General features: G+C 39.6%; 1 protein-coding gene across 2 annotated transcripts in view; it reads left to right on the plus strand.

Annotated features, from left to right (window-relative positions):
• The window catches only part of acaca (acetyl-CoA carboxylase alpha), a 289052-nt gene that overhangs the window by 215421 nt on the left and 48112 nt on the right, over window positions 1–25519 (plus strand). For both annotated transcript variants that reach the window (XM_063031453.1, XM_063031454.1), the window contains 4 exons: window positions 5963–6106; window positions 7101–7221; window positions 11189–11285; window positions 22207–22303. In XM_063031453.1, coding sequence (XP_062887523.1) covers window positions 5963–6106; window positions 7101–7221; window positions 11189–11285; window positions 22207–22303 — 459 coding nt within the window. The remainder of the gene's footprint in view (window positions 1–5962; window positions 6107–7100; window positions 7222–11188; window positions 11286–22206; window positions 22304–25519) is intronic.

Consider the following 25519-nt stretch of genomic DNA (forward strand, 5'->3'; position numbering starts at 1 on the left):
CAAGAAAAGTAGCATCCATCATTAAGAACCCCCACTAGCCAGACATGCTCTTTTCTTGCTGCTGACCTCGGGAAGGAGGTACAGGAGCCTTGAGTCCCGTGTCCACGGGTTCAGGAACAGTTATTACCATTCAGCACCCAGACTCCTGAACCATCGTGGGTAACTTCACTCGCCTCAACACTGAACTGATTCCACAACCTATGGATTCACTTTCAAGGACTAAACTAAGTTCTCGATATTATTTATTTATTTATTTATTTTGTTTTGTATTTGCACTGCTTGTCTTCTGTTGCATGTTGCTTGCTTGTCAGTCTTAGTGTGTAGTTTTTCATTGATTTTCTTTTATTTCTTTTGTTCCGCTGTGAATACCTGCAGAAAAATGAATCTCAGGGTAGTATATGGTGACATATAGGTACTTTGATAATAAATTTACTTTGAACCTTCAACTTTTAGGATGAAGCAACCTACCAGCTTGTTTCTGCTTTTTCTTTTCGGAACTTTTTTTATTTTGCAGTCTTATTCCCAGTCATCATTGTTGTGACCAAGTTGAGTCCCAGTTTGTGTTCTTCGATCATTTGGCCACCTTTTTCAAAATGCAATTTTGTCATTCACCCACAGTTGACCATATTGTGTATTTGGAATTAATAATTAATGATTGCTATTCTTGTGACTAATTACTCTATATTCTCTGTCCTTTCATTTGTGACTATGGTATTGTTTTATTAGTGTGTAAATTGAGTTAACCAGATGTTATTCCACAGCTAGAAGTGCATGATGGCCAAAGCACATTTTGGAATTTTAAGAAATAATATTACTTAATCATCTTTGGTATTTCTAAAGGAGAAAATGGTGGATTTATAATGGAAAGAGCTAAAAACTTAAATTGGCAGAAATGTGATTAACAACTTTGGGAATGCAATTGGTTTATAAAATGTTTTACACGTAGAATTTTTTTTTCAAAGCATACTTAAATATTAGAATATCTAATTAAATATAATTAGTAAATTGATGAAATTCGGTGGAGTTAAATGTAGTGAGTAATTCGTGAGCAAAGTAGTAATTGCAAAATGAAGTGACTAACTCTCTGAGGTGATGTGAATGCTAAAATGCTTTTGCATTGGAATTGGCAGGTGTTTTGTCAACAATTCCAAAAGGAGTTTTTTACCACTGAGGGTGTGTGGATGGTTTGGAGCAGAGGCTCTCTGCATTTGTGATTTAGCATATAGCCTGGCTTGTTGTTTGACCAAGCTTGTGTGGCATTTTCTGCAAGCGCTGAGGACACAGTGTTGCTAGTAGGAGGAATATTAGTGAGTAACTCCTCCCAAGGTATGGTTGTCCATTGCCATGGTGTGTAGATGTTGGGTAGTGTCGGTACTCAGACTGACTGCTTCTAAAGCAATCTCCTTTATTTGCTTGGTTTCAGATCACTGGTGCAGCCTTTGGTTGCCAGTTTTGGTAGTGTTTCAATCCCGCCATCTTGCACTTTACAAGTTTTAATTTTAATTGTCAAAATTTATTCCTTTCACCTGTTTCTTTAACACTCCACAAAACTACTTTGATGACTCTTTGTCAAATGTTGAGCAAAATCGTGGGTGAAGAATGTCAGAATATTTTGATGCATTGCAGGTGATGCATCAATGCAGTTTTCCATTGTGTTGACGATGTAAAATTGCAGATTTGCTGCAACTGTTTTTAAAATTGTAGACTTGATATTGTCACTTCCTCATAGAAATTTGAGTGTAGTGTTCAAAGTATTAGGTAAATCACTGCCTTTGCCCACTAAGAGTGTTAAGTATGTATTCAGATTACCCATCTCAGTAGCTAGCATGTGAACAGTTCAAACTGTCACAGGTAACGAGCAAGGTTGAAAGTTCCAACTAATAAAAGATGCAGGCTTTAAACCTCAAAAAAATTTGAAGGAATTTACAGCCATTTATAGCCATGAGAATAAATGATGATAAGGTCGTTGAATTACTTGTAGCTGTTTGAATTAACTCTTACCTTGAGATGTTAAGCTGAGCTCACATCTGTCTGCTTTGGAAGCCAAGTGACCTACAAAGGCACAGTTCCAAAAGGAGTTGGAAGCTTTCCAGGCATGTATATTAAATTGTTTTAAGCAAAGTTAGCAAAAGACGTTAACTAAATTCTATGCCTTAATGTGATTTAGTTTGGTTTCCTTAATTAGATAAGTATAGTCTCTCCAGTTTTGAGATTTATTCTGGGAAGAAGTTTTGATGTAAGATATTTACTTTGTAAATATTTAATTCAGGCCTTATATCTTTGTTGCTGTAAAATTATGTTCCAGGATTAGTGAAGTGTTTCCTCTAAACTAGCTCCAGCTAGTTCTTTCTCATGCAAAAACCCATCGTAACTCTTGCTTACACCTGCAGTGCTGGTGAATTCTGGGTCTTTCATACTGGTGGATGAACGCCGGTAATTCACTGTCACAGGTGAGGTATCATCCTGGGTGTTCAGAATTATCATCACATAAATCGTGTAATGAGGAACTTGGGCTGAAGCGATTTTACTCTGAAGAGGGGAAGTGCTGAGCTTGTTTACTGCATAAACTGTGCTGCAGGTTTTTATTGTGCGGTATATCTCACCATTGCAGTCGAAATCTCAGCCTGTGTTTTATTGCAGAGAGTGCCAGACTGATGTGTTTGGCTTGCAATGATGTGCTTCTCTCCTCATAAAATAAACTGCCCGTGGCACAAAAGTGTTATTACAAATGCCTACTCTGCCAGGCAGAATGTTGAATAGCTGTGGGCTTGTTGCATCCTTTTTGGTTTTCCCCTCAAGGGTATGGACAGGGAGAAGGTATAACATCATCATTCAGTCATGCTCGAGTTCAAGTCCCTGATAGTTAATGCTGGGTGCTTTAGAATATGATTTACATCTGCAGACAAAGCTAATCATGAGCAGACGTAGCTCATTCAGAAGTAGGGTCAATCTTCAGCCAATGACGTGGAGAGCAATGGTCCAACCACAGAAACGGTCTGAACAATACCAAAATGTCTACAGGTCCAGTGCTAACTCTGGAAGTGGGCAGTTCAAGATTAGATTCGCTTTTTTTTGTCACACGCACATTGAAATATACAGTGAAATGTGCTATTGCGTTAGGGATGTGCTGAGGCAGCCCACCACAATTGTCACCATGCTTCTGGTGCAAGCATAGCATGCCCATAACAGAGATGCCCATAACTAGCCCTCACTGATACGCCTTTGGAATGTGGGAGCAAACCGTAACACTGGGAGGAAAATCGACATGGTCGCAGGAGAACGCACAAGCTCCCTACAGACAGTAGCAGGAATTACAGCTGGCGCTGTAAAGCATTGCGCAAACAGCTATGTTACGTATTCTTTCATGTACATTTATAGGTGCTTTGTCACTGCACAAGAGAAGAGGCCTTTGTCGCCATCTGATACATGGTGGGAGATGGAAGGTCGTAAGCAGCGAGCTGGCTGTGTGCCCAGAGACCCAAGTTCTTTGAGCACAGAGCTCGTAAAAAAGCGACGCAATGGACTTTTAAATCATAAATCAGCAGGTTGTTTGATATGTCTCCCCTCTCGCTGTGAAATGGGGACATCTCTTTTTACCTTATTAGGGAGAGAGAGAGCCTGTGGTATGTCGAATAGTCTTTGGGGTACTGCAAGTCTATGTCTTTATTGATGCTTTGCTGCACGCTTGAGTGCTCAGTGGGGGGTGCCGATCCCTTTTTGCTGGTGGGGGAGGGAGGGTCGTTGCTGCTGCTTATGGGAGGTGAGAACTGGGGGGGCTTTGTGGTTCTAACATTTAACTATCACTCATTCTTTGGGGCACTCCTGTTTCATGGATGTATATTGTGTACATTTTTCTGACATTAAATGTACCTATTGAAGATGGCTGGAACACTGTTGCCCATATACACAGCAATGTTAAAATGTTATCAGAGAGACAAATGTAGTTGGGCTAATGTTTTAAATTTCATATGTTGTTAATATGAAAATACTTTGTACGTGTTCAAAACATCATGGTGACAAACTCATATTAACAAACTTAAGTTGACCTCTGTTAGTGATTCCACTAGGTACTGATATCTAGTACTCTCTGAGGTCAGCTTAATGAGACTCCTGGACAGAAACTGATTTCCAGCCATCTGTAATCCTGTTCTCATCTGGGTTCCGTGCTTGCCCTTCCAGCAGAGTTGGGTACACAGCAAGACAAAATATACGGTATACTTTCCCACAAGGGCTGGGTTAGTGGAGCAAATTGGGGCATAGTTCCAGACAATATCAAGAGGCCCCATCTCTGCCATAACTTCTATTTTTAAAATAATGGATACTGCATATAGCCTAGAATTGAATTATGGACCTTTTTGTGCAGGAGAGGGTATTGATTTTAATTTCCTGTTTGATCAGTGACATACATCAAGTTCAAACTCACCTCCAATTGCAGACCAAAACAAAATGTTGGCTCAAATATTAATATAAACTGAAAATATGACAAATCCTATCAGTTTGTTAAATATTTTGTAGAAACAAAATTAATTGATTGGTATTTATGATGTAGAATCCTCCACATTCGGTATGCAGTTAAATATCTGGAAATTTATAGGTTTGTATGTCTGGAATGTTCTGTTAATTCTGATTTCTAGAATTTGCAACTTTTAAATTTTACTTAACGTGCTTCAAAGTAGCCTCAAGACTCTGCGTTTACCCCTTTACTTTTCTACTTTACTCAGAGGGTATAACCATTCAGCAGATCTTTGAACATCATGTGATTAAGATCTACCAGTGAATTAACAATGGACTTCATATTTTCAATTTTTTAAACTCAAAATCTCAAACTTTTCCTCTGAGAATTTGCATTTCTTTGGTTGGGCAGATGTTAAGAATATTTTAATATTAAAAATATTCTTGTGTTTTGTGCAACATTGTGGGCATGCTCTGTTGGCACCTTGTGGGCAGCCCCCAGCACATTCTTGAGTGTGCTGGTTGTTAATGCCAATGATGCACTTCACTGCATGTTTTGATGTACATGTGATAATAAGTCTTAATCTTACAATTGTCATTTTCAGATAATTTGAGTTGTATATACCTGATTTTCTTGCCGTTATTTGGTGGCCACCAGTCCTTGTTTGGAAACGCTGAGTAATGTGGCTGTGGAAACTTTTTTTACCAGTTAGTATTATCAGTTGTGTTGCAATTCCATCAACCCAGCCTCATTCTGTACTGAACTACACAAGTTCTGACCTGACCTTACTCCAACTGGAATAAATGTTTTCTGAGGGGGTCCTCCCATTCAGATACTTACTGTATCATCCTCACAAGCTACCCTCTGCACAGCTGCAGTGGGAAAGAAACCGTGGATATTTTAAGAGGGTGTGGAGAAAGATCTAAGAGGCCATGTCTCAGTTCATCCCAAGTAGCTGACTAACCGAGGACTCTGATCTGTGGGCTATTCCCGGGGACACATATTGAAACAGGTGTCAAATAGATATGAGCTTGGTGACTCTTCAGTCTGTACAAAACTTGTTGGTCTTCCAGCACAGTGAGATATTTGTTAAAGAAGAGTGTAAGGGAAGATTTGCCAGCTAACAAATTCCAGGCTGCAGGAGTACATGCTGTGGGATGTGCTAAAGCTTGGCGTAGCGGATGCAAAACTTCTGGGGTGATGGACCACTGTCTACGGTCCTTCTGCCACTGGACCTGGAGAGGCTGAGTTGAGTAGGGAGGCCCACTCAGATGATGTAAGGGTATATTACCTCAAGGATCCAGGTGAAAACTATGACTTTCTTAAAAAAAAGTATTAATACTAGTGAATGTAAATTGTTTTTGCACTGCATTTTTCTTTTATCTAATTAAACAGGTTTTTCCCTAACCTTGGGTTAGAAAGTCTCAAAGAAGTTGTTAAACCATCAAAACTGTGATGAACTTGTCTTGATGTTATTTTCAGTGTTGCTTTTGCTTTTAAATCTCAAAGGTGCTAGGTCGAGAGGTGTACACATCCAACAACCAGCTGGGAGGGGTCCAGATCATGCACAACAATGGTGTGACCCACACAACAGTCTATGACGACTTCGAGGGAGTGGTCATCCTTCTTCAGTGGCTGTCCTATATGCCCAAGGTCTGTTTTCAAATTTGTGTTTTGAGATATTGAGCAAAAATATGCATGACCTCTTCATGTACATTATTTATGATAACTATTAAAAGAAAATGACTGTAATCAAATACTACAGGTGCAGCTGGTAGTAACCAATGTTATATGCTTGCTGAAAGTAACCCACTCTGTTACTTGGATAGCCAAAAGTAAACCATTAGAGGAGAATACCTCTCAGTTAATAGTTGTTTAGTTTATTAACAGGCATTGATACACATAACAAAGAAAACCCAGATCTGCTTATAATAGATCATAACTGTAACCATCAGAATTATAAATTATTTGTTTGACAGATAACAGCATGGACATTTATTTTAAGGTATTTTTAAAAACTTTAATCAAAAATGCTACAGACATTTTTTAATAGACAATAACCCATAGATATGAGGCAATGCTGTTCATAAGTCTTGAATATTTAATAGATAATGACATGTACTGTTATAATTGCAGGCTTAATGGTCAATTTATACAGTCACAAACTATATAGCTGCTAGTTTCCACATTTACGAATTTAAACTCATTGAACTGATGCACCTTCAATAGGCAATAATCCACAATTTTAAGAGGACTTGAGGAATGAGGTGTATATATAGAACGATGTGATAATGAAACTTGGCATTAAATTTAGGTGCTATTTTTTAACTGAACATATTTTTAAAGTACATGGCTTTGTGGAAAGATTTGGTTGAGGGTGCCTGGGAGAAGGATATTTGTACCTTTGTTGAAAGGTTATCTCTTGTACCTACAGGCAACCTTTATTGGTTTTCTCACAATTTTTTTTTTCTGGGGAAAATTCATAATGGATGTTTTTTCATCATGGGTGAACTTTTAATGACATTTATCTGCCTTGTTGCTGCTGGTCTTATAAATTATACGTTGCATTTGCTTTGGTAGATTTGGAAGTGATATTTTGTTTCATAAATTGGAGTTGATTTCATTTTTACAATCATTTTATTTGTAGAATGTATCAAGTTCCGTGCCCATCCTCAAGCCCAAGGATCCCATTGATAGAGTTATTGAGTTTGTTCCTACAAAAGCACCTTATGATCCTCGGTGGATGCTTGCTGGACGATCTCACCCAAGTAAGGAAAAGAAAATTTTGTGCTTCAGTTACAAAAAATTACACTGTGAAGGAACAAAGTTTATTTTTAGCATTGTAGGAAGATATTCAGTGAGTAACCACAATAGGAGGTGACATGAGCCAGTACTCTTTGATTTAGTTAGCCATCCAACTGCTGGAGTTGTAGCTGAAAAAGCAAAGTGCTGCAGATACTGCTAACCTGAAACAGAAACAGACAATGCCAAAAATAGTCGGCAGGTCAGTTCTGAGTACGAGTGATGGTCCTGCGGTGTTAACTTTGTTTCTCTCTCCACAGGTGCTGCTTGACATGTTGAGTGTTTCTGTCATTTTATATTTGTGTTTCAATTTCTTGATGAATTAATTTAGTCAGTGGTTCAAACAATGTGCAGTATGAGCTACCCTTCTCTTTCCTCTCTCTTCTCTCCTGCTGAATCAGAATCAGCTTTATTATCACCAGCATGTGTCATGAAATTTGTTAACTTAGCAGCAGCAGTACAATGCAGTACATGATAATTAGAAAAAAAAACAGTAAATCAATTACTGTACATATATGTCTATTGAATAGGTTAAAAATAGTGCAAAAACAGAAATAATATTTTAAAAAAAAGAAAAAAGTGAGGTAGTGAACTGAAGTTGATATGATCAATTCTGTTCATTAATTGAAGTTCAGGCCACATGTCCATGCCATGATAAGAACTGTCTACTTCTGTGTCTAACATTGAAGTGAGGAGTGGGACTGCACAGTTTTGAACTGTAGTGCCCACCTTCACCATTGAAGCCTCCAACCATAACCAGTTGACTAAAATCTGTGCACCTAGCTCTCATACTTTAGTACCTCAGCTTAAATTAAGTTGAAGTCCTCATCTTTGCCTTTATACTTCTTCTGGACTTCATAATTGCAGCATACATAAATGACATTTAACTGACATTCATTCTTTGGGGCACTCCTCTGTTTTCGTAGATGGTTGTGAAGAAAAAAATTTCAGAATGCATATTGTATACATTTCCCTGACATTAAATGAACCTTTGAAACCTTTGAAATACTTCTGGTCTTTAACTCTAAAACAATTTTGACATTACACAAATCTCAAATGCTCAACTCCTCACTCACACCAAGTCCCTGTCACCCACAAACCTCATACCTATCTGCATTGGCTCCCGTTTATTAAATTTTAAAATTCTCACCATTGCTTTCATATTCTCACTCTCCTCAGTTATTTCCCCCTGTGACTGCTCCAGTGGCTATGACTTCCAGATCATTTCAGAGTTTAAATATTCACCACTAGCAGCAAATCTTTTAGCTGCCAGCAGTGTAGGTTCTATCATATCCTTCACAATTCATTTTGCACTCTAGGTGCAATTTAAGAACTTGGCTGTTTGACCACTCTATTCTTCACCTGCCCAAATAGCTTATGTTGTTTGATAATGTTCCTGTGAAGCAGTTGAGATATTTTACTTCATTAAATGTTATTCATGACGGCAAGTCAGTGTTGTATCAGAATCAAAATACCACAAACTATTCTACTGTCCTTTAGAGGACCACATTAGTTATACTTGCACTTCAGTATTGGCTTCAAATTTCTACCTATTTGTGCAAATTAAATTCACATTTTGCCAGCAGACTCCCATCTGTCAACTGGAGTGTTTTGATAATATTTTTGCATTTGTGTTACATAATGGGTTTAGTTTTCCCTCTGGTAACCAAGTACATAAGCTTTTAACTTCCTTGACAAACAGGATGAACTTAGGTATCCAAGTCCATATTTTTCTACAGGTGTTAACACAGGTAGATAAGGTGATGAGAAAGTATATGGTTTAACAAAAAAATCTGATGGAGGTACTAAATATGTCGAACAGCATCTGTAGGAGGAAAATAATTGTCATTTTGGGTCAAAACCCTGATTAGTCCAGCAGATTGTTCATTGCTGCAGATTCGAGTGTTTGCAGTCTCTTTTGTCTCTGAGGTACATAGTTTGCTTGCTTTCGTAGGGCTGGGCGTAGATTATAAAATTTGGGAGGTCATGTTGCAACTTCACAAAACACTGATTAGACAACACATGAAATATTGTTTGCCACATCATAGGAAGGATGTTAATGCACTGGAGAGGGTGCAGAGGGGATTTACCAGGCTTTGCCTGAATTGGAGGGCTAATTATGGGTAGAGATTGGAAAGACTGGCTTGTTTTCCCTTGAGAAAAGGAAGCTGCAATGTGACATAATAGAGATATATAAAATAATAAGAGGCATAGATGGAAACTTTCTCATTGCAAGGGTTTTTAAAAAAGGGCTTTGGTTTGAGGTGAGAGGAAAGGGTTTTAAAGGGATCTAAAGGGAAAGATTTTTATCCAGAAAGCAGTTGATGTCTGGAATTTTCTGCGAGAGGAAGTGGTGGAATCAGATAATAACTATGTTTAAGAAACCTTTAGATGACACTTGAATAGGCAAGGCATTGATGGGTGGGGACCTAATATGGGTGATGCAATTATTGTAGATGGGCAAAAATGGATATGCTTGGACAAGGAATCCATTTTTGTGCTGTACGACTCTGACTCTAATACTGAACGACCTTCAGTTGTTTAATTAAAGTTAATGCGATCAAATTTTAGAAACAGATAAGGTCATGCAGACATTATACAGTATATTGTGTCTTTAGTATTACCAGTCAAAGAGCATTTCCCAGGGATCAATATTTACCCTAAGATCTACTTCAGTGGACTCTGAGGGTACTTAATTCAAGGCTCTAAATCGTGTGTATCTCATAAACAATAAATTACCTTGATACAACTGCTGCTATGTCGAGCAGCTGCCATGAGGAAGTATGCAGTTGCTCCCTTCAGTAAATGCTACAAAAAGACTGGCCAATGTTGAGTTCCTGATGAGCACACTAACTAGTCAGTTGTCTTGTTGTTTGTGGAATTTTGGTATATGTGAAGTGACTTAAGTGTTCCACACAACAGCAGTGTTATCAAACTGATGTGTTATTTATGAGATGCATTGGATGTTTCAGGAGGCTTGATGGATGCATGTTCCTTCTGTGTGTTTAAAGAATTAATTACTGAGAGAAAGACATGGTCTAGTTTCACCAAAAAAAGCCACTTGTTTGAGTATTCATTGTCTTGTATTGAGGTAATTGTGAATGTCTCTAGAATGCTACACCAGCAGTGTTTCTAGTGACTCCAGCTCCTAATTTAGTCAGAGGTTTAAAGAGCAGATGATTCCTAGTGATAAGTTACTTCAGATCTCTCATAGGTTAAAAGTTAAAGTAATTTATTACAGAAGATGGCAGTGCGATATTCTTCATATTGACAACAAACACAGGTTTGGAATGTAAAAGGCAGTCAACGACACCTGACTTCAAGATAATTTCAGGATTGATGGTAACATTATACTGTAGGGTCGAAGTCACATGGATTGAGAAGTAGACTAACAATATGGTAATTACAGTTTAACTTTTGATTAAAACACTTGCTGAAGTGATTAAGCCAACACGATTGCTTATCTAAACCTCTCGGGTTTAAATTGCTTTTTTGTGCTTTGTGTTGTTTCTTTCCATGAAACCCCATTTAACCTAATTTACTGAACTATTTCCTTCAAGCCCTGTCAAATTTTTCACCCAAGTTTCAGTTAGCTAAAAAAATTAATATAAGAATTGTAGTTAAACTTTTGTGTCTGTAAAGTGGCTACAAAGAAGTTCCACTCATGGGGCAAAGTGTGTTATTATAAAGATGTTCTGAATGTTCCATCCACATTGGGGGGGGGGGGTGTGTGTGTGTGCGCGTGCATCTATGTCTGTGGCTTGATCGACGAAATACTGAACCTGTTGGAAGATGAGGTTTGGAAGGATCCAGCTGCCGATCATCAGGTTGCTTTCAAGACTAAGGAATGGTTCTTGAATGAGACATAGTCTTATTCTTAAGTAAATAAGAAATAAAAATTGTACAAGATTACAGCTTTCTTTATCCCTGCAGCACAGAAAGGACAATGGCAGAGTGGCTTCTTTGACAATGGATCCTTCATGGAAATCATGCAACCCTGGGCACAGACAGTGGTGGTAGGAAGAGCCAGGTATGTTAAAGATACTCCTTTATCATTTATTTAATTTTTTTAACCTTCCCATTTCCTCCACCCCCCACCCCTCCACACACCTCCTCCACCCCCGCACACACTGCTCTCCAGTGAGAATGGTTGATGTGATAATATTGGTAAGACCCATATGGGCAAATTAATCCCTTTCCTTTTGCCCTCTTGTAAAATTGAATGAGTGTAAGTCCTGAGCCCACGCGGACTGGTTATCAAGGGATATGTTTGCTATTGCGTAAGTACATGAGGGAACCTGCTTACATACAGTAGAGGGATATTCTGGTAAATATGATCAGATGTTGCGAATCTGCGTTCAACAGCTTGAAATGGTGTGCTTGAAAAATATACGAGGAATGTAATGTTGTATTGGAATGCAAATCCTGGAGAATGCTGGAGGTTATCCATACCTTTTTGAGTTTTGGCAGTACTTTATTAAATCCCAGTTCATGCAACATCAGCTTATAAGACACTAATGAAAATGTGAAATAAAACTCCTTCCCAAATCTTAAAAAGCCTTCCTTGTATCTATGGCATACTCTTTTGTCAATTTGTCCGTTTCAACAGCTGAGCAGAGGTTTTGTGGTATATTCTCACGAGAGCTGGACTGTGCCTTCTCAAATTCATCCCATCTGGGCTGAACGTGTATGACTTGCATCCTATGTTTCAGAAATTCAACATTGCTTATTTTGGAAGTGAGATCTGTTTAAACAATCACCTGGCATAAATAAATTCATTTCACCTATGAGGGAAACAATATATGTGGTGAGGTGAGGAGGGAGTGTGGATTATCTATTTGCCCTTTCTCTCAGAGCAGTTGTTTAACACTTTCTGGAGATTGCCACTCCTTTTGGTTAACAGAATCTATCAAATCTCTTATAAGCAACCTCCCTGTGGTGGCCAGCAGCAGCTTTTTGTGTGCTGGTTATCTTTCTTTCTTTTTAAATCTTTTTATTAATTTTTCAAAATTATAAACTCAAAAACAAAGTTGGTACAAAGAGATTGGAAAAATGTTCATCATTTTAAGTAACATAGATATAAAAGACTCCCAAACTCATAATGAGATCAAACATTAAAAAAGAAATAAAAAGAAAAAAATATATATAAACAAAAAAACCCCAAAAGAAAGAGAGAAAAAAAAACCCCAAGAAAAAAAACAAAACAGGGCTAGACCAACAGCTTGAATCAGACACGTTCAATAATGTTGATAACTCCGCTCCTCTCATCATATAATTTAAGTTTAGAAAAAAGATTCCGAAAGGTCAGATTACATCATATGAAAATGTTGCATAACTGGTTATCTAATGTGGAATTTGAAGTTTCTCCATTCAGGTGGCCAAGTGCAAATAAAAGAAAAACAAAAATTAATAAAATTAATTAGATTCCATTGTCCACTACTTCCCCAGTTTTTTTATAACACAATATTTATACAGGGCAGAAAGGGGTCATTCATCTCATAGTCAATGGTAGTTCCCCAAAAGATATGCCAGTTAATGATACTCCCACCTTTTCTTTGTAGTTTTACTATCTCTATCTTTTAAATTGAAGTTTCAACTTCCTTTTGATAATTAATGAATCAGCTTTCTCCAGTTTTTCAGCCTGTGTAATTTATTTGTTGATTTTTTTTTTAAAGAAAGCTCATTTGCACTCCACTCCCATGGCTTTTTTTTTGTCAATTATCTGCCTAGCCTAAAGCATTTGGAATAGCTTCTTCCCATCTAATTTACCAAATTCTCTCATTGGGCTGAAAGTCTGGAAAGGAAGAGAGCTGCCAACAAAACCTCCTTGGGGTTGCGGGGGTGCCTGCTGGGAATGAGGGGTTGATGGCAATGCGCTCTTGACAGACATGCCTACGTATTGTAGCATGGAAGTTGGGATCACGCTGGAGGTCAGATACCATTTCATCTGACCACCCTCGACAGCACTGAGATTAGATGAACTGATTAGTCATGCTACCTGAGGGGCAGGATGCTCTTTAGATCTGGCCCCTCAGCTTCACATCAATTGACATTTGTAACATAGATGAGGCCGCTAGATTGAAAAGGTTAAGTACAGGTAAAATGTTTTGTGATTTATCTGATATTATTGCCTCTAATTTATTTCAAATATATATTGAATTCTTTTTTATTTTGGTAATGTTGGTTATTTTTTAATTATTCGACTGTTTCCAGCTATGTCTGAGCTGTCAGAAGGACATTAGGGATAGCACATCCTCCAGATGGCCTATGCAGAGGCCTAGTCACTACTCACAAAATACACTGCAACAGGGCACTTGCAATGAGACCTAGAGTGGTTAGACCTATAGGGTTGCTCAAAGTTTCTGGGGCCTTGTGAGATCTTGGGCTTGGTAGAGCATGATCCAGCTCATTATTTTGAAGACCTCCGTTAAATCTTAGCTTTCTCTCCTTCCGACATAATTGACACTCCCAAGCTCTGCTAAAATAGCAAACACAAATGTGTTGTACGCATCCATTGATTTAACATTGCATTGCTGTCCCTATCCGAGAGTGCTTAAAGCTAATAGGCTACTGAAGAAAAGTAAAAGGAGGGATGAAAATGATGAAATTCATTAATAAATTTAAAAACTATTGGAATTGTGCAACTGCCATTCAGATCTAAAAGAGTGTTAGATTTTCATTGTTGAAGCGAGTCATTCCATGTCGTTCTTCAGTGGAATTGGACATTTGCAACTTGGAGCATAATGGCAAGCACTTTCCCTCTCTGGAACACTTTGATGGCACAGGCTGACTCAAGTGCCTGGGTATGTGGACCTCATTCTAATGAAGGCATTGCATAACTGTGTACTGTGTCCCAAAATAGGGCTGTTGTCCGCTAAAGCACTGTATAATAAATGGTTGCTGACACAACAGGACTCTTCTGTTCCACTTCTCCCCAGCTTCTCTCACTAAATGGACTACTTACTTGCAACCCCACCAATTTTTACCACCCTCCCCCCCCCCAACTCACGCAGCCATTCTAATTTTATCCGATTCATTTCTTGCCTCTCTTCGTTGACACTCTTCAAGGGACAGTTAAATGGATGTCCTTTTGTTTGTCATGATGAAATGATGGCAATTACCCAGATGTTTTCAATGACACGGCACTCTAAAATGCTTGAGTGGTTTTGTGTATAAATGAGGCACCAGCAAGCGTACAGAATAGGAAGAGAAACAAAAGAGCTTAGAGCACTTAAATGCTACTCTCTTTCTTCGAAGAGAAGTGTGTTTTTGTTTTGGCAGTGGTTTAAGGGAGCAAAGCCAATCTTAAATGCATTGTAAAATTTAGATAGTGCCCAAAGCACCTATTTGCCTGTGTGGGGTTCAGTAGCAGCAAGCCAAATGTTGTGTGAAAAGATTAACTAGTAAAGAGGTGGACACATTAGTGAGCTCATTGGAGCTGCAAGATTACAGAGCTTTTATTCTGTTTTGTACAACGATAGTTTACTCGCTGGTGAGCACAGACCTGATCCAGACCTGCTTTGCCATTGCTTTCAAATGATTTGGATAAATAGTAATTCCTGCTATTTCCATATCCAAGACAGTAAGGTTGGAATAATAAAAATTTTAAAAACAGCTGCAAACTTTGCAAATGGCAAGTTGATGAATATTTTCATGAACTTGGATGCTGAGGTTTTAAAGATTATGTTGCTGATTTAAAGTGGTATTATAGCAGGTTTTTATCCCAAGGGTTAGTATTGAGTGGTGCATTCTGTAAACCTGAGTTGATGTTTGTACTGTGAATGGATTGAATTTGTATTAAAAATACAATAGAACAGTAGGACAGAGGTATCTCGAAACACAGACTGCAAATCCCCATTTGGGAGCATTTTGAGTTACCACTGCTCCTCCAAAATAGAATGTGAAGTTTTTTGAAAAACATTCCCTTTTTATTTTCGCTACTTTGCTGTCAGTTCCAGTGCCAGGTCATGAAGTTAGTGAGAATATATAAGTAGTTGCTGAATGGGCAATGTTGGGTGCTGAACAGCAAGATAAAGTAAGCAGGGAGGGAAACGCCAGCATGTGGGATACAAGGGTCATTAAGCTGGTATGACTAATACTGAGATGCTGAATACATTCATACTGAGAGAAATAGATTTTTGCATTATTGGGGAATAGGAGGTTGTGGAGAATAAGCGGCAAAGTAGAGTAGAGGCCAAGATTGGATCTTGCCGAGTACCTACATGTAGATTTTCATTAAGGAACCAGGAGAATTTGACACCTAACTTTCTGTTAGTTGTGTGTGTGTGTTTTTTTTTGGGGGGGGGGGACCAAATCCTAGCATCCCTCCAACATACCAGCTGAGTCCAGCTAATTCAGCTCAATGAATAACTATTGGTGTCATAGAATGTACAGTGCAGGAACTGGCCCTTTCACCCACCATGGCTACACTGATCATGATGCCAATCTCAACTCATTCCATCAGCCAGTAAGTACATGGTCTGTATCCCTTTATTCCCTGCCTGTTCATGTGTTTGTCTAAACACCTCTTAAATGTCACCATTTGTAATATATGCATATAACTTACGATATGGAGTCATAAAACACTACAGCACAGAAACAGATCCTTTGGCCGGTCTAAACTGCAGAGAGAGAGAGAGAGAGAGAGAGATATCTAAGTGTTGTTGAAATGAGCTCTACAAATTAAACTCCAATGATTATTTCTCGATTTATTTCACCAACACTTGGATATCTCTCTGCAGTCTAAGGCTGCTTCCACACAGTCAACAATTCCCATCAATGTTCCTGTCATACGTACAATTACAGATTTTTACCTCCTGGATCCACATCCAATTCAGCCAGCAGAGGTGGTAGGTGCAAGTTCAGGGGAATTATGGATGAGAAAGGCTATACTTCAGTGAAGGTACTTGTGAGTAGTTCAGAAACTAGGTTGGCATGGACTAGATGGGTCAAGTGGCCTGTTTAAGGATTATTGAGGGACCTTGTAGAGCCAGGTCCCTAGATCCCAGAATATGATAATACAGACAGTGTTTAGGAAGGTACGTGTTAGACAAGGTATTGAATACAGAGCTAGTGACATAATGCTCAACCTTAGTAAAACTTTAGTCAGACCTCAGCTGGAATAGTTGGCAGTTCTGGTCACCATGCTGTACAAGGAGTGTGTTAGTGTCATAGAGGGTTCTGAGACCATTCGCCTGGGATGGAGCAGTTCAGTTATGAGGAGAGACTGGATAATCTCGGTCTGTCTCTCTAAAATGGAAGTGGTTAAGTGGGGATGTGATTGAAATGTATAAGATTATGATGGGTATAGAATTTTTCCCCTTATTGGAGATTGATAAATCTAGAAAAACATAGGTGTAGTAAAAGGGGGAAGAGATTTAGAGGGGATCTGAAGGGGATCCCCTACACTCTGAGAGTGTTAACTGTCTGGAATGCCCTGCCTGAAAGGGTGGTTGAAGCTGACAGTATTTAAGAGCTGCCCAGATTGCTTAGATGTAGAAGACCAAGAACTGGGTGATGAGATTTAATACAGAAGGGGCAGGTTGGGCTAAATGGCCTTTTCCCATATTGTGTGATTCTGTTTGAACTTGGTACCTACCTTCAGTGAACAAATGAGAACCATTAAATAATGTGCTGTTACTCATCAAACTGTGGAAGATTAGACCAATTCAGCAGCAAATGTAATCTGCCTAAATTCTACTGAATGTCCATGGAATAATAATTAATTTACTCCTTTGTCAGCTTTAATAAATCTGTTTTCAGTATGCTGAACGAATACTTTAATTCATTCCTCACTGTACGGTGGCATTGTTTAGTGTGGGGCATTCTTTTGAAAGGATGGGCAGAATCTTTACGTTCTCTTTACAGAATAATTTTGGTTGTTTTGGGACGCCTTGTTGCTATAGAGTGCTCTGCCATTTGTACAAATAGGAGTGAATACACTGCGTAAGAATACCTAAGTGATGAACATGCAGCGTTTAGTTAGGACCATGAGGTGCATCCATGAACTCTCCATTGACACTAAAACGCGAGGCTCTCTCACACAGTAAACAACACAGCAGCCGCAGGCTCAACTATTCGTGCATCGACAGGAACTTGAAAGAAGTTTTAATTTCAGTCCACAATTTTTTTAGCCTTCACATATTTTCTTTGCAAATTTAAGATTCATGTGTAGGTGGCTACTTTCTGATCCACTTTTGGCATATTGGTGCACATGAATATTGAACAATGTGGTGACTCACTACATTGTTACAGAGTCACTTTCATTGTATTAATTGTTCTTTTTTTCCCCCCTCCATCCTGGCTCGTGTGGGCTGTCATCTGTAATGACCTTTATTTTTCTGCTCTATTAAGTTGCTTTGTGCTCTCTCCATTGCAGGTTGTTGTTGTATAGAAGTCCTGCTATAATGTTATCACTACTGGTGCTGTGAAATTTTCCTCCTCTTGCACTGTGGGGTAGATTTCACAATACAAGCAGCATCTTGCCATTGTATTTCTAGTCTGTGCAGTACCCTGGTGCACATTGTGTTAAAGCTGTGGTATGAAAATAAGTTATGCAGAGCTGTTTGGCCTGGCTGGTCTACACCAATGTTTATTCTCCTTCAGCCTCCTTTTTCTTTAACTATGACTTTATATCGTGTTTCTTTCTCCTTTACATCTGTTTGTCTAGCTTTCTTGGCGATTCTGTGAGAAGCAGAATACACAGTCTAGCCAGTCTGAAGAAGTTGCTCCTGAATTGTTTATTGGATTATTGGTGACTATTTATTGTACCTCGTTTTTTGTCTCCTTCAAAAGCTAGAACATTTTCTCTATAGCTACTTGTGCCAAGATATATTAGGTCAGCCATCAGTCGTTCTGGAGAAGAGAATCCAGTCTGTTCAGCTTTTCTTGATGGTTTTAACTTCTCAATTCCAATGATATCCTTGTGAATCAGATTTTACACAATCCCCTTTTTTTAATGTAACCCTCAGATTCGGCCAGCATGCGTTTGTCTAGGGTAAGGCAACCTCTGGCCCAGCCAAACTGAGAAATCTCGTTTGTGTGGATGCTGCGTGATATGTTGCCCAGTTACAAATGCGAACCGCAAAATATCAGACAGTACACCGTATGCAATTAAACGATTGAACTTAATAAATCTTAACCTGAATAAAGGGTTAGTAAAGAAAAGAAAAAGAAAAAGGGCCCATTTTAATGAAGCAGTCTAAAAGTGCACGTTGGAGCTCATGGAATCGTCCATTCGACCCCCATCGATCTCCCAGCGTCGCGGACCCTCGCTCTGAGTCCACTCTGACTGGCGGTCTACCAGCTCTTTCCATTCGCACCTTCTCTCTTCTTCTCTCGCCGACAAAAGATCACAAAATCCCTGCTCCCAGACCCACAAGAAAGAACAGCATGCCTCTCATTGGCTAACATACAGGCCCTGTTATCTCTCATCGTAACCTAAACATTGCTGCTACAGAGAAACTATTACAGTGGAGCATTCCAGAGCAGCCATTACACTAGCAGTGAAACCTTACAGCATGTTACATTACTATGCAGACAAGGATCAAGCACTGTACTTGAGCACAACCCAATTCACATTTTATAAAAGTTGAACATAACTTTCTTCAGAAAAAAATAGATAAATCAGTGATTTCCATTTTTATTTATAAGGGAGCTAGCTCTAAATGGAGATAGAAGTACATCTGTGCCTGCTGATTTAATTAACCCTCAGTCTTTCAGCTTGCTTCTCTCCTGTGTTGCATTTGGTCTTTGACTTTGTAAGGAAGATCACAGGAGCTCATCTGATAATCAAGCATAAAACTTATTTTTAAAGAAACTTCAGAAAGAAACTGCCCATGATGCTGTAATCTGCAAAAGTTTTGGCTTGAACAACTTTTTTCAAGTCAAGATGTTCATTTGAAATGAAATGCAGATTAGAATTGATGTGCCTAGCAATCTGAGCAAATTTCAGCAGTGATTTTTTTTTCCCCAGCAGCTGAACATCTTTCTGGTGACTACATCCTCCGTACCCAATCATTGTCTCAAAGTAAGAAAGATTCCGTTTTTGTTGAAAAGACAAAAAGGGTAAAGGAGGCAATTCCGATTGCATCTTGCTTTCCTCTATTACTCTACAGTGCAACTTTAACATTGTGCAGCATAACTAAAGTCAGAAACATCACTGCTGCAGTCAATGGGTGGTGCAGGATCTGTGTGTCTGCTTCTCTTCAAACTTGTTTTATGATGGATGGATTTACTAGTGTGTTGTGACTGGCTCAGCCCTATGAGCAAAGTGAGCAGCTTAACTGAGAATAATTTTACTCCCCACAAGATCCTTGTATATATTCTTTTTGGAAGCATCCCATTCACCCACATTTTATGTGGGGTTGTGAGCGCAGGTCGATATTTATTTTTTTGGTCGGTCTGCAAACTGACTGTTCGTCCGTTTCACGCTTTGGTGGATGACTTTCACGCAAGGGCACCACCTGGTTGTAATGCCAATAAATAATCTGCAGCTAATTACAAGCGAATGCTGTGTCAGGGTATATATTATGAGGTTTAATTGGCAGACATTTCCTGCTCACATCAAAGTTGACTCTTTTAAGGAGACCTAAATTGAATGGACAATACCGCGGGCCACTCCATGTGGTTTCAGTAACGAAGCCTTGAGCACTGTTGGAAATCGGTACTGTCCTCATCTCTTTCCTCTTGTCATTGCTATCACTCTTGCTCTTGTTCTTTAGCCTTTTCATTCCCATTTTATTCACCTGGAATCATTGAACACAGAAATAGGCCCTTCGATCCATCTAGTCCATGCCAAGCTACTATTCTGCCTAGTCAAATTGACCTCCACCTGGACCATAGGCCTCCATGTCCCTCCCATCCATATACTTATCCAAATTTATCTTAAATGTTGAAATCAAACCCACGTCCACCACTTCCACTGGGATCTTGTGCCATCATCATCATCTCATCATCATTATCATCTGAGTGAAGGAGTTTCCTCTCATGTTCCTCTTAAACATTTCACCTTTGGCCCATGACCTCTATTTCCAGTCTCACACAATCTCAGTGGACAAAGCCTGCTTGCATTTACCCTGTCTATACCCCTTATAATTAAGTAAAGTAAAGGCATCCGTTAGTCTTGCGAGACCATGGATCTGCGCCTGGAAAGTCTTCGCTCTCCAGGGCGCAGGCCTGGGCAAGATTGTATGGAAGACCAGCAGTTGCCCATGCTGCAAGTCTCCCCTCTCCACGACACCAATGTTGTCCAAGGGAAGGGCACTAGGACCCATACAGCTTGGCACCAGTGTTGTCACAGAGCAATGTGTGACTAAGTGCCTTGCTCAAGGACACAACACATTGCCTCAGCTGGGGCTCGAACTCACAACCTTCAGGTCGCTAGTCCAATGCCTTAACCACTTGCCCACATGCCCACACTCATAATTACATATACCTCTATCAACTCTCCCCTCATTCTCCTATGCTCCAGGGGGAAAAAAGTTGTAACCTATTCAGTCTTTCCATATAACTTAAGTCCTCAAGTCCTGACAACATCCTTGTAAATTTTCTCTGCAATAACGTAACATTAACATTTTTCCTTTTAGTGCTTGTTGTCTGTTAATATCTTGTAGATGTGTTCTTGGTTTGAATCCACTAAATAAATACAAATTCATCCTTTCACTTTGGGAAAGGACCCAAAGTGAATGCTGACCGTGAATGACCTCCAGAACAATTTCTCATCTGAAAGTAACACTGTTGAACAGCAAATGGGTACCTTAATGTAAATGAAATATTACTTATATCAATATGGCATATTTTAAGAGTGTATGCTGTGAAGAAGAGTCTGAAACGTTGACTGTTTATTCATTTCCATAGATGTTGCCTGACCTGCTGAGTTCCTCGAGCACTTTGTGTCTGTTGTTGTACTTTTGTCCAATTTTATGAAAGGACTTCATAAAATTACTAAATAATCTAGCACCAAACCACTATTTGATGCATCAACTCTGTGTCATTATTTTGAAAGATCTATCTAAATAGTTTTACTCTTCTCTATCAATATATGATGGGAGCAATCTTGCAGATTAATCCACACTCATTTGAAAGCTATCTATCTTATCTATTGCTCCCACCAATTCGGATCACAACAGCGATTTATTTAAAGAAGAAAGAGCTCAGTTTGACTCTTGCATGCCACAAAGGAATTTTACCCTGGTTACCCAAGTTCTGTTCGTTAATATATGCCTAAAAGAAGAATGGTCCTGTAAGCCCTTATAATTACCTCCGCAAAAACACCTTGTAGTTATAGTCCTTTGCTTCCTGTGCTGGTAATTGGTCTTGCTTTCATGCTACCCTTCCGACAGCACACTTTTCCCATCCCAGTCTGTGGTGTGGTAAACTGAAATCTCTCATCAAGTGCTGGGTCTAGTGTGAATAAGGTGGACCAAATGCTTTGTTTCATGCTTTACGTCATTATGAATGTGATTTGTTTTATTAACCTATGTATTTACATGCATGCATACATTTCAAATTCATCTTGGGCCACTGTTTACTCAACCACTATCAAATCCTGCCTATCACTGAACAATTCTGTACTCCAGTACTCTGGTGCTGTCTTCCAGGTTTTTTTTGCTCTGGTGACTCAGTATTTTATATTAACATCTAACTCTCTGCTACTGTAACTTAGCCTGTTCCCAGCAATACAAGTTAACCTTGCCAGAAGGATATTGGATCAGAATTTCCTCAGCTGTAAATCACTACCTTGAACAAGTCTCCTATCTCTATATCACGTCTGGTGTGGGTAACCTGGAGTTTAAAACCTTTCTTCATGTATGTATGATCTAATTTAAGAACATTATACAGCTGAACTTGGGAGTTATTTGCTAGACATCTTTCACCAATAGAGCAATTTTATCATTAAGAAACATAGTATATCAAATGGAGCTGAAGTCATTGATTCTTTGCTATTTCAGGTTGGGTGGAATACCTGTAGGAGTAGTTGCTGTGGAAACCAGGACTGTAGAGTTATCAATCCCAGCAGATCCTGCAAACCTGGATTCAGAAGCAAAGGTTGGTCTTGCTAATTTTTGATGTTCTCGAGGTCTATTCATTTTAACAGCATTTTCTCACATCCTGGCATATTATAGTTTTTGTATTGTTGAGGTGATGCAAAAATGGAGAAGATCAGAAATGTCAAGGTATCTTATTTTAGTAAATGAGACAGAGCCTCTTTGGAAAGATTGTACTTTGCAGATCATTGCCAAATTTGATGTGGAACCTGAGTGGTGAAAAGAGCATTGCAGATGCTGGAAATCAGAAATAAAATCATAAACTGCTGGAAAAGAAACTATAGAGAGAAATTCAGAGTTAATGTTTCAGTTGATGACCCTTCATCACAACTTGAAAATATAGGGATTTGGAGTAATATACACTTCTGAACCTAATAAAGTGGCCAGGTTCAGTATCACCGACATATGTCATGAAATTTGTTGCCTTGCGACAGCGGTACAATGCAATACATAGTAATAAAAACTATGAATTACAGTAAAATGTATGTATAAAAAATAAATTTAAGTAGTGCAAAAAGAGGGGGGAATAATACTGAGAAAGAGTTCATGGGTTCATTGTCCATTCAGAAATCTGATGGTGAGGTGGAAGAAGCTGTTCCTGAAAATTAGAGTGTGCCTTCAGGCTCCTGTATCTCCTTGGGTCATGGGGGTGCTTAATGATGGATGCCGCCTTTTTGAAGCAATGCCTTTTGAAGATAACCTCAGTGCTGGGGAGGCTAGTGGCCACGATGGGAGTTGGCTGAGTTTTGCAGATTACTGCAATTTTTTCTGATTCACAGCAGACGGTGATGCAACCAGTTAGAATGTTCTCTGGGGTACATCTGAAGTAATTGCATCAATATGTAATTATAGATCTTCAGTAACGTTGACACCCAGGAACTTGAAACTGCTCATCCTTTCCACTTCTGATCCCTCGGTGAGGACTGGTGTGTGTTCCCTCAGCTTGCGCTTCCTGAAGTCCACAATCAGTTTCTCAGGCTGACTGGCGCAGAGTGCGAGGTTGGTGCTGCGACAGCACTCAGCCAGCTGATCTATCTCTCCTGTACGCTTCCTCGTCACCATCTGAAATTCTGCCAACGATGGTTGTCGTTGGCAAATTTATAGATGCTGTTTGGACTGTGCTTAGCCATTCAGTCATGGGTGTAGAGAGAGTAAAGCATTGGGCTAAGCACGCATCCTTGAGGAGTAACAGTGTTGATTGTCAGTGAGGAGGAGATGTTATTTCCAATCTGTAGACTGGTGTCCGGATGAGAAAATCAGGGATCCAGCTGCAGAGGGACGTACAGAGGCTCAGTTTTTGGAGCTTAATGAGTAGAACTAAGAGTATGATTGTGTTGAATGCTGAACTGTAGTCAATAAATACCAGCCTTGTGTAGGTATTACTATTGCCCAGGTGATCCAAGACCAAGTGGATAGCCAGTGAGATTGCATTCACCGTAGACCTATTGTGGCGATTGGCAAATTGCAGCAGGTTCAGGTCCTTGCTTAAAAAGGAGTTCATTCTAGCCATAGCCAGCCTCTCAAAGTACTTCATCACAGTAGATTTGCGAGTCACTGGGCAATAGTTGTTGAGGCAGTTCACCCAGCTCTTTTTGAGCACTGGTACGATTGTTGCCTTTTTGAAGCAGGTGGGAACTTACGACTGCATCAGTGAGAAATTAAAGATGTCCTTGAATACTCCCACCAGTTAGTTGGCACTGGTTTTCTGAGTCCTGCCAGGTACACCATCAGGGCCTGATGTCTTGCGAGGGTTCACTCTTGTAAAAGATGTTCTGATGTTGGCCTCCAAGACAGAGAACACAGGGTCACTGATGCTGCAGGGATTTGCATAGATATAGTTTTACTCGCCTTATTAAAGTGTACATAAAAAGCATTGAGCTCATCTTGCAGTGAAGCATCACTCCCATTCATGATGTTAGGTATTGCTTTGAAGGAAGTAATGACCTGCAAACTCTGCCAGTGCTGACTTGCATCCGATTTTGTCTCTAACCTCAATCGGAAACATTTTCTTTTGTTCATAAGATAGCCTTCCATAGGTCAAACCTGAACATATTGTATAGTTCTGGATCACCGATTTTTGAATGCCACGTGTCTTGCTCTCAGCAGATGGCGAATCTCCTGGTTCATCCACAGCTTTTCTTTTCGATATGTCCGGTATGTTTTCCAAGGCACATACTCATCCACACAGAGTTTGATGAAGTCGGTGACAGCTGTAGTGTATTCATTCAGACTTGAAGATGAATCCCTGAATGTTGTCCAGTCCACTGACTTTAAAGCAGGTCTGTAAGCACTCTTCTGCCTCCCTTGACCATCCCTTCTTGGTCCTCACCACTGGTGCTGCGGTCTTTAGTCTCTGCCTGTATGCTGAGGGTAGAAGTACAGCCAGGTGATGGGACTTTCCAACGTGATAGTGTGAGGTGGCACAGTAAGCATTCTTGTTGGTGGTATAACAGTGGTCAAGTGTGTTGGCTTCTCTGGATCCACAGGTGGTATCTTGGTGGTAGTTGTTTGGAGACTTCTTCAAGCTGGCCTGGTTGAAAACCCCACAATGATAGGGAAAGCATCAGGATGTGCTGTTTCATGCCTGCTGATTAAGGAGCTTAGCTCCTCCTGTGCCAGCTCGATGCCGGCCTGAGGTGAAATGTACACTGCTACTAGGATGGTGGCGGAAAATTCCCTCAGTGGTAAAAAGGATGACATTGCACTGTTAGATGTTCCAGATCGGATCAGCAGGACTGAGAAAGAACTGTCAAGTCTGTGCACCACATTGAGTTAATTATAAAGTGTTCTTTGTCTTTAAAGGACTGAGCTGTCCTGTCTTTATGGTGAATAGTGAAGCGATCAAGCTGCAATGTTGCATCTGGAATGGCGGAGGATAGCCATGTTTCTGTAAAGCAGAGTACACAGCAGTCCTGGTGTCTCTCTGGTATACCAATCTTGCTCTGAGGTCTTAAATTTTCCTGAGATTGGACATTCGCCAAAAGGATAGTTTGGAGTGAGGGTCTAAAGCTCTGCATTTCAGTTTTACTTGCAGCCTAGCATGTTTTCCTCGATTTCTTTTTCTAAAAAGGAAACTGCAATCTAGGAGCCATTGATTTTGAGTGTCGATAGATTTTTTTTTTAAACATCTTAAAATGATGCTGCTCACCCATGACTGTGACTGTGGGTTTCAGCTGTGTTTGTCCTGAATGAGAATGTAGCAGCTATATTTCATTAG

The sequence above is a fragment of the Mobula hypostoma genome, chromosome 23, assembly GCF_963921235.1.
Source record: "Mobula hypostoma chromosome 23, sMobHyp1.1, whole genome shotgun sequence".
In the NCBI taxonomy this organism is placed as follows: domain Eukaryota; kingdom Metazoa; phylum Chordata; class Chondrichthyes; order Myliobatiformes; family Myliobatidae; genus Mobula; species Mobula hypostoma.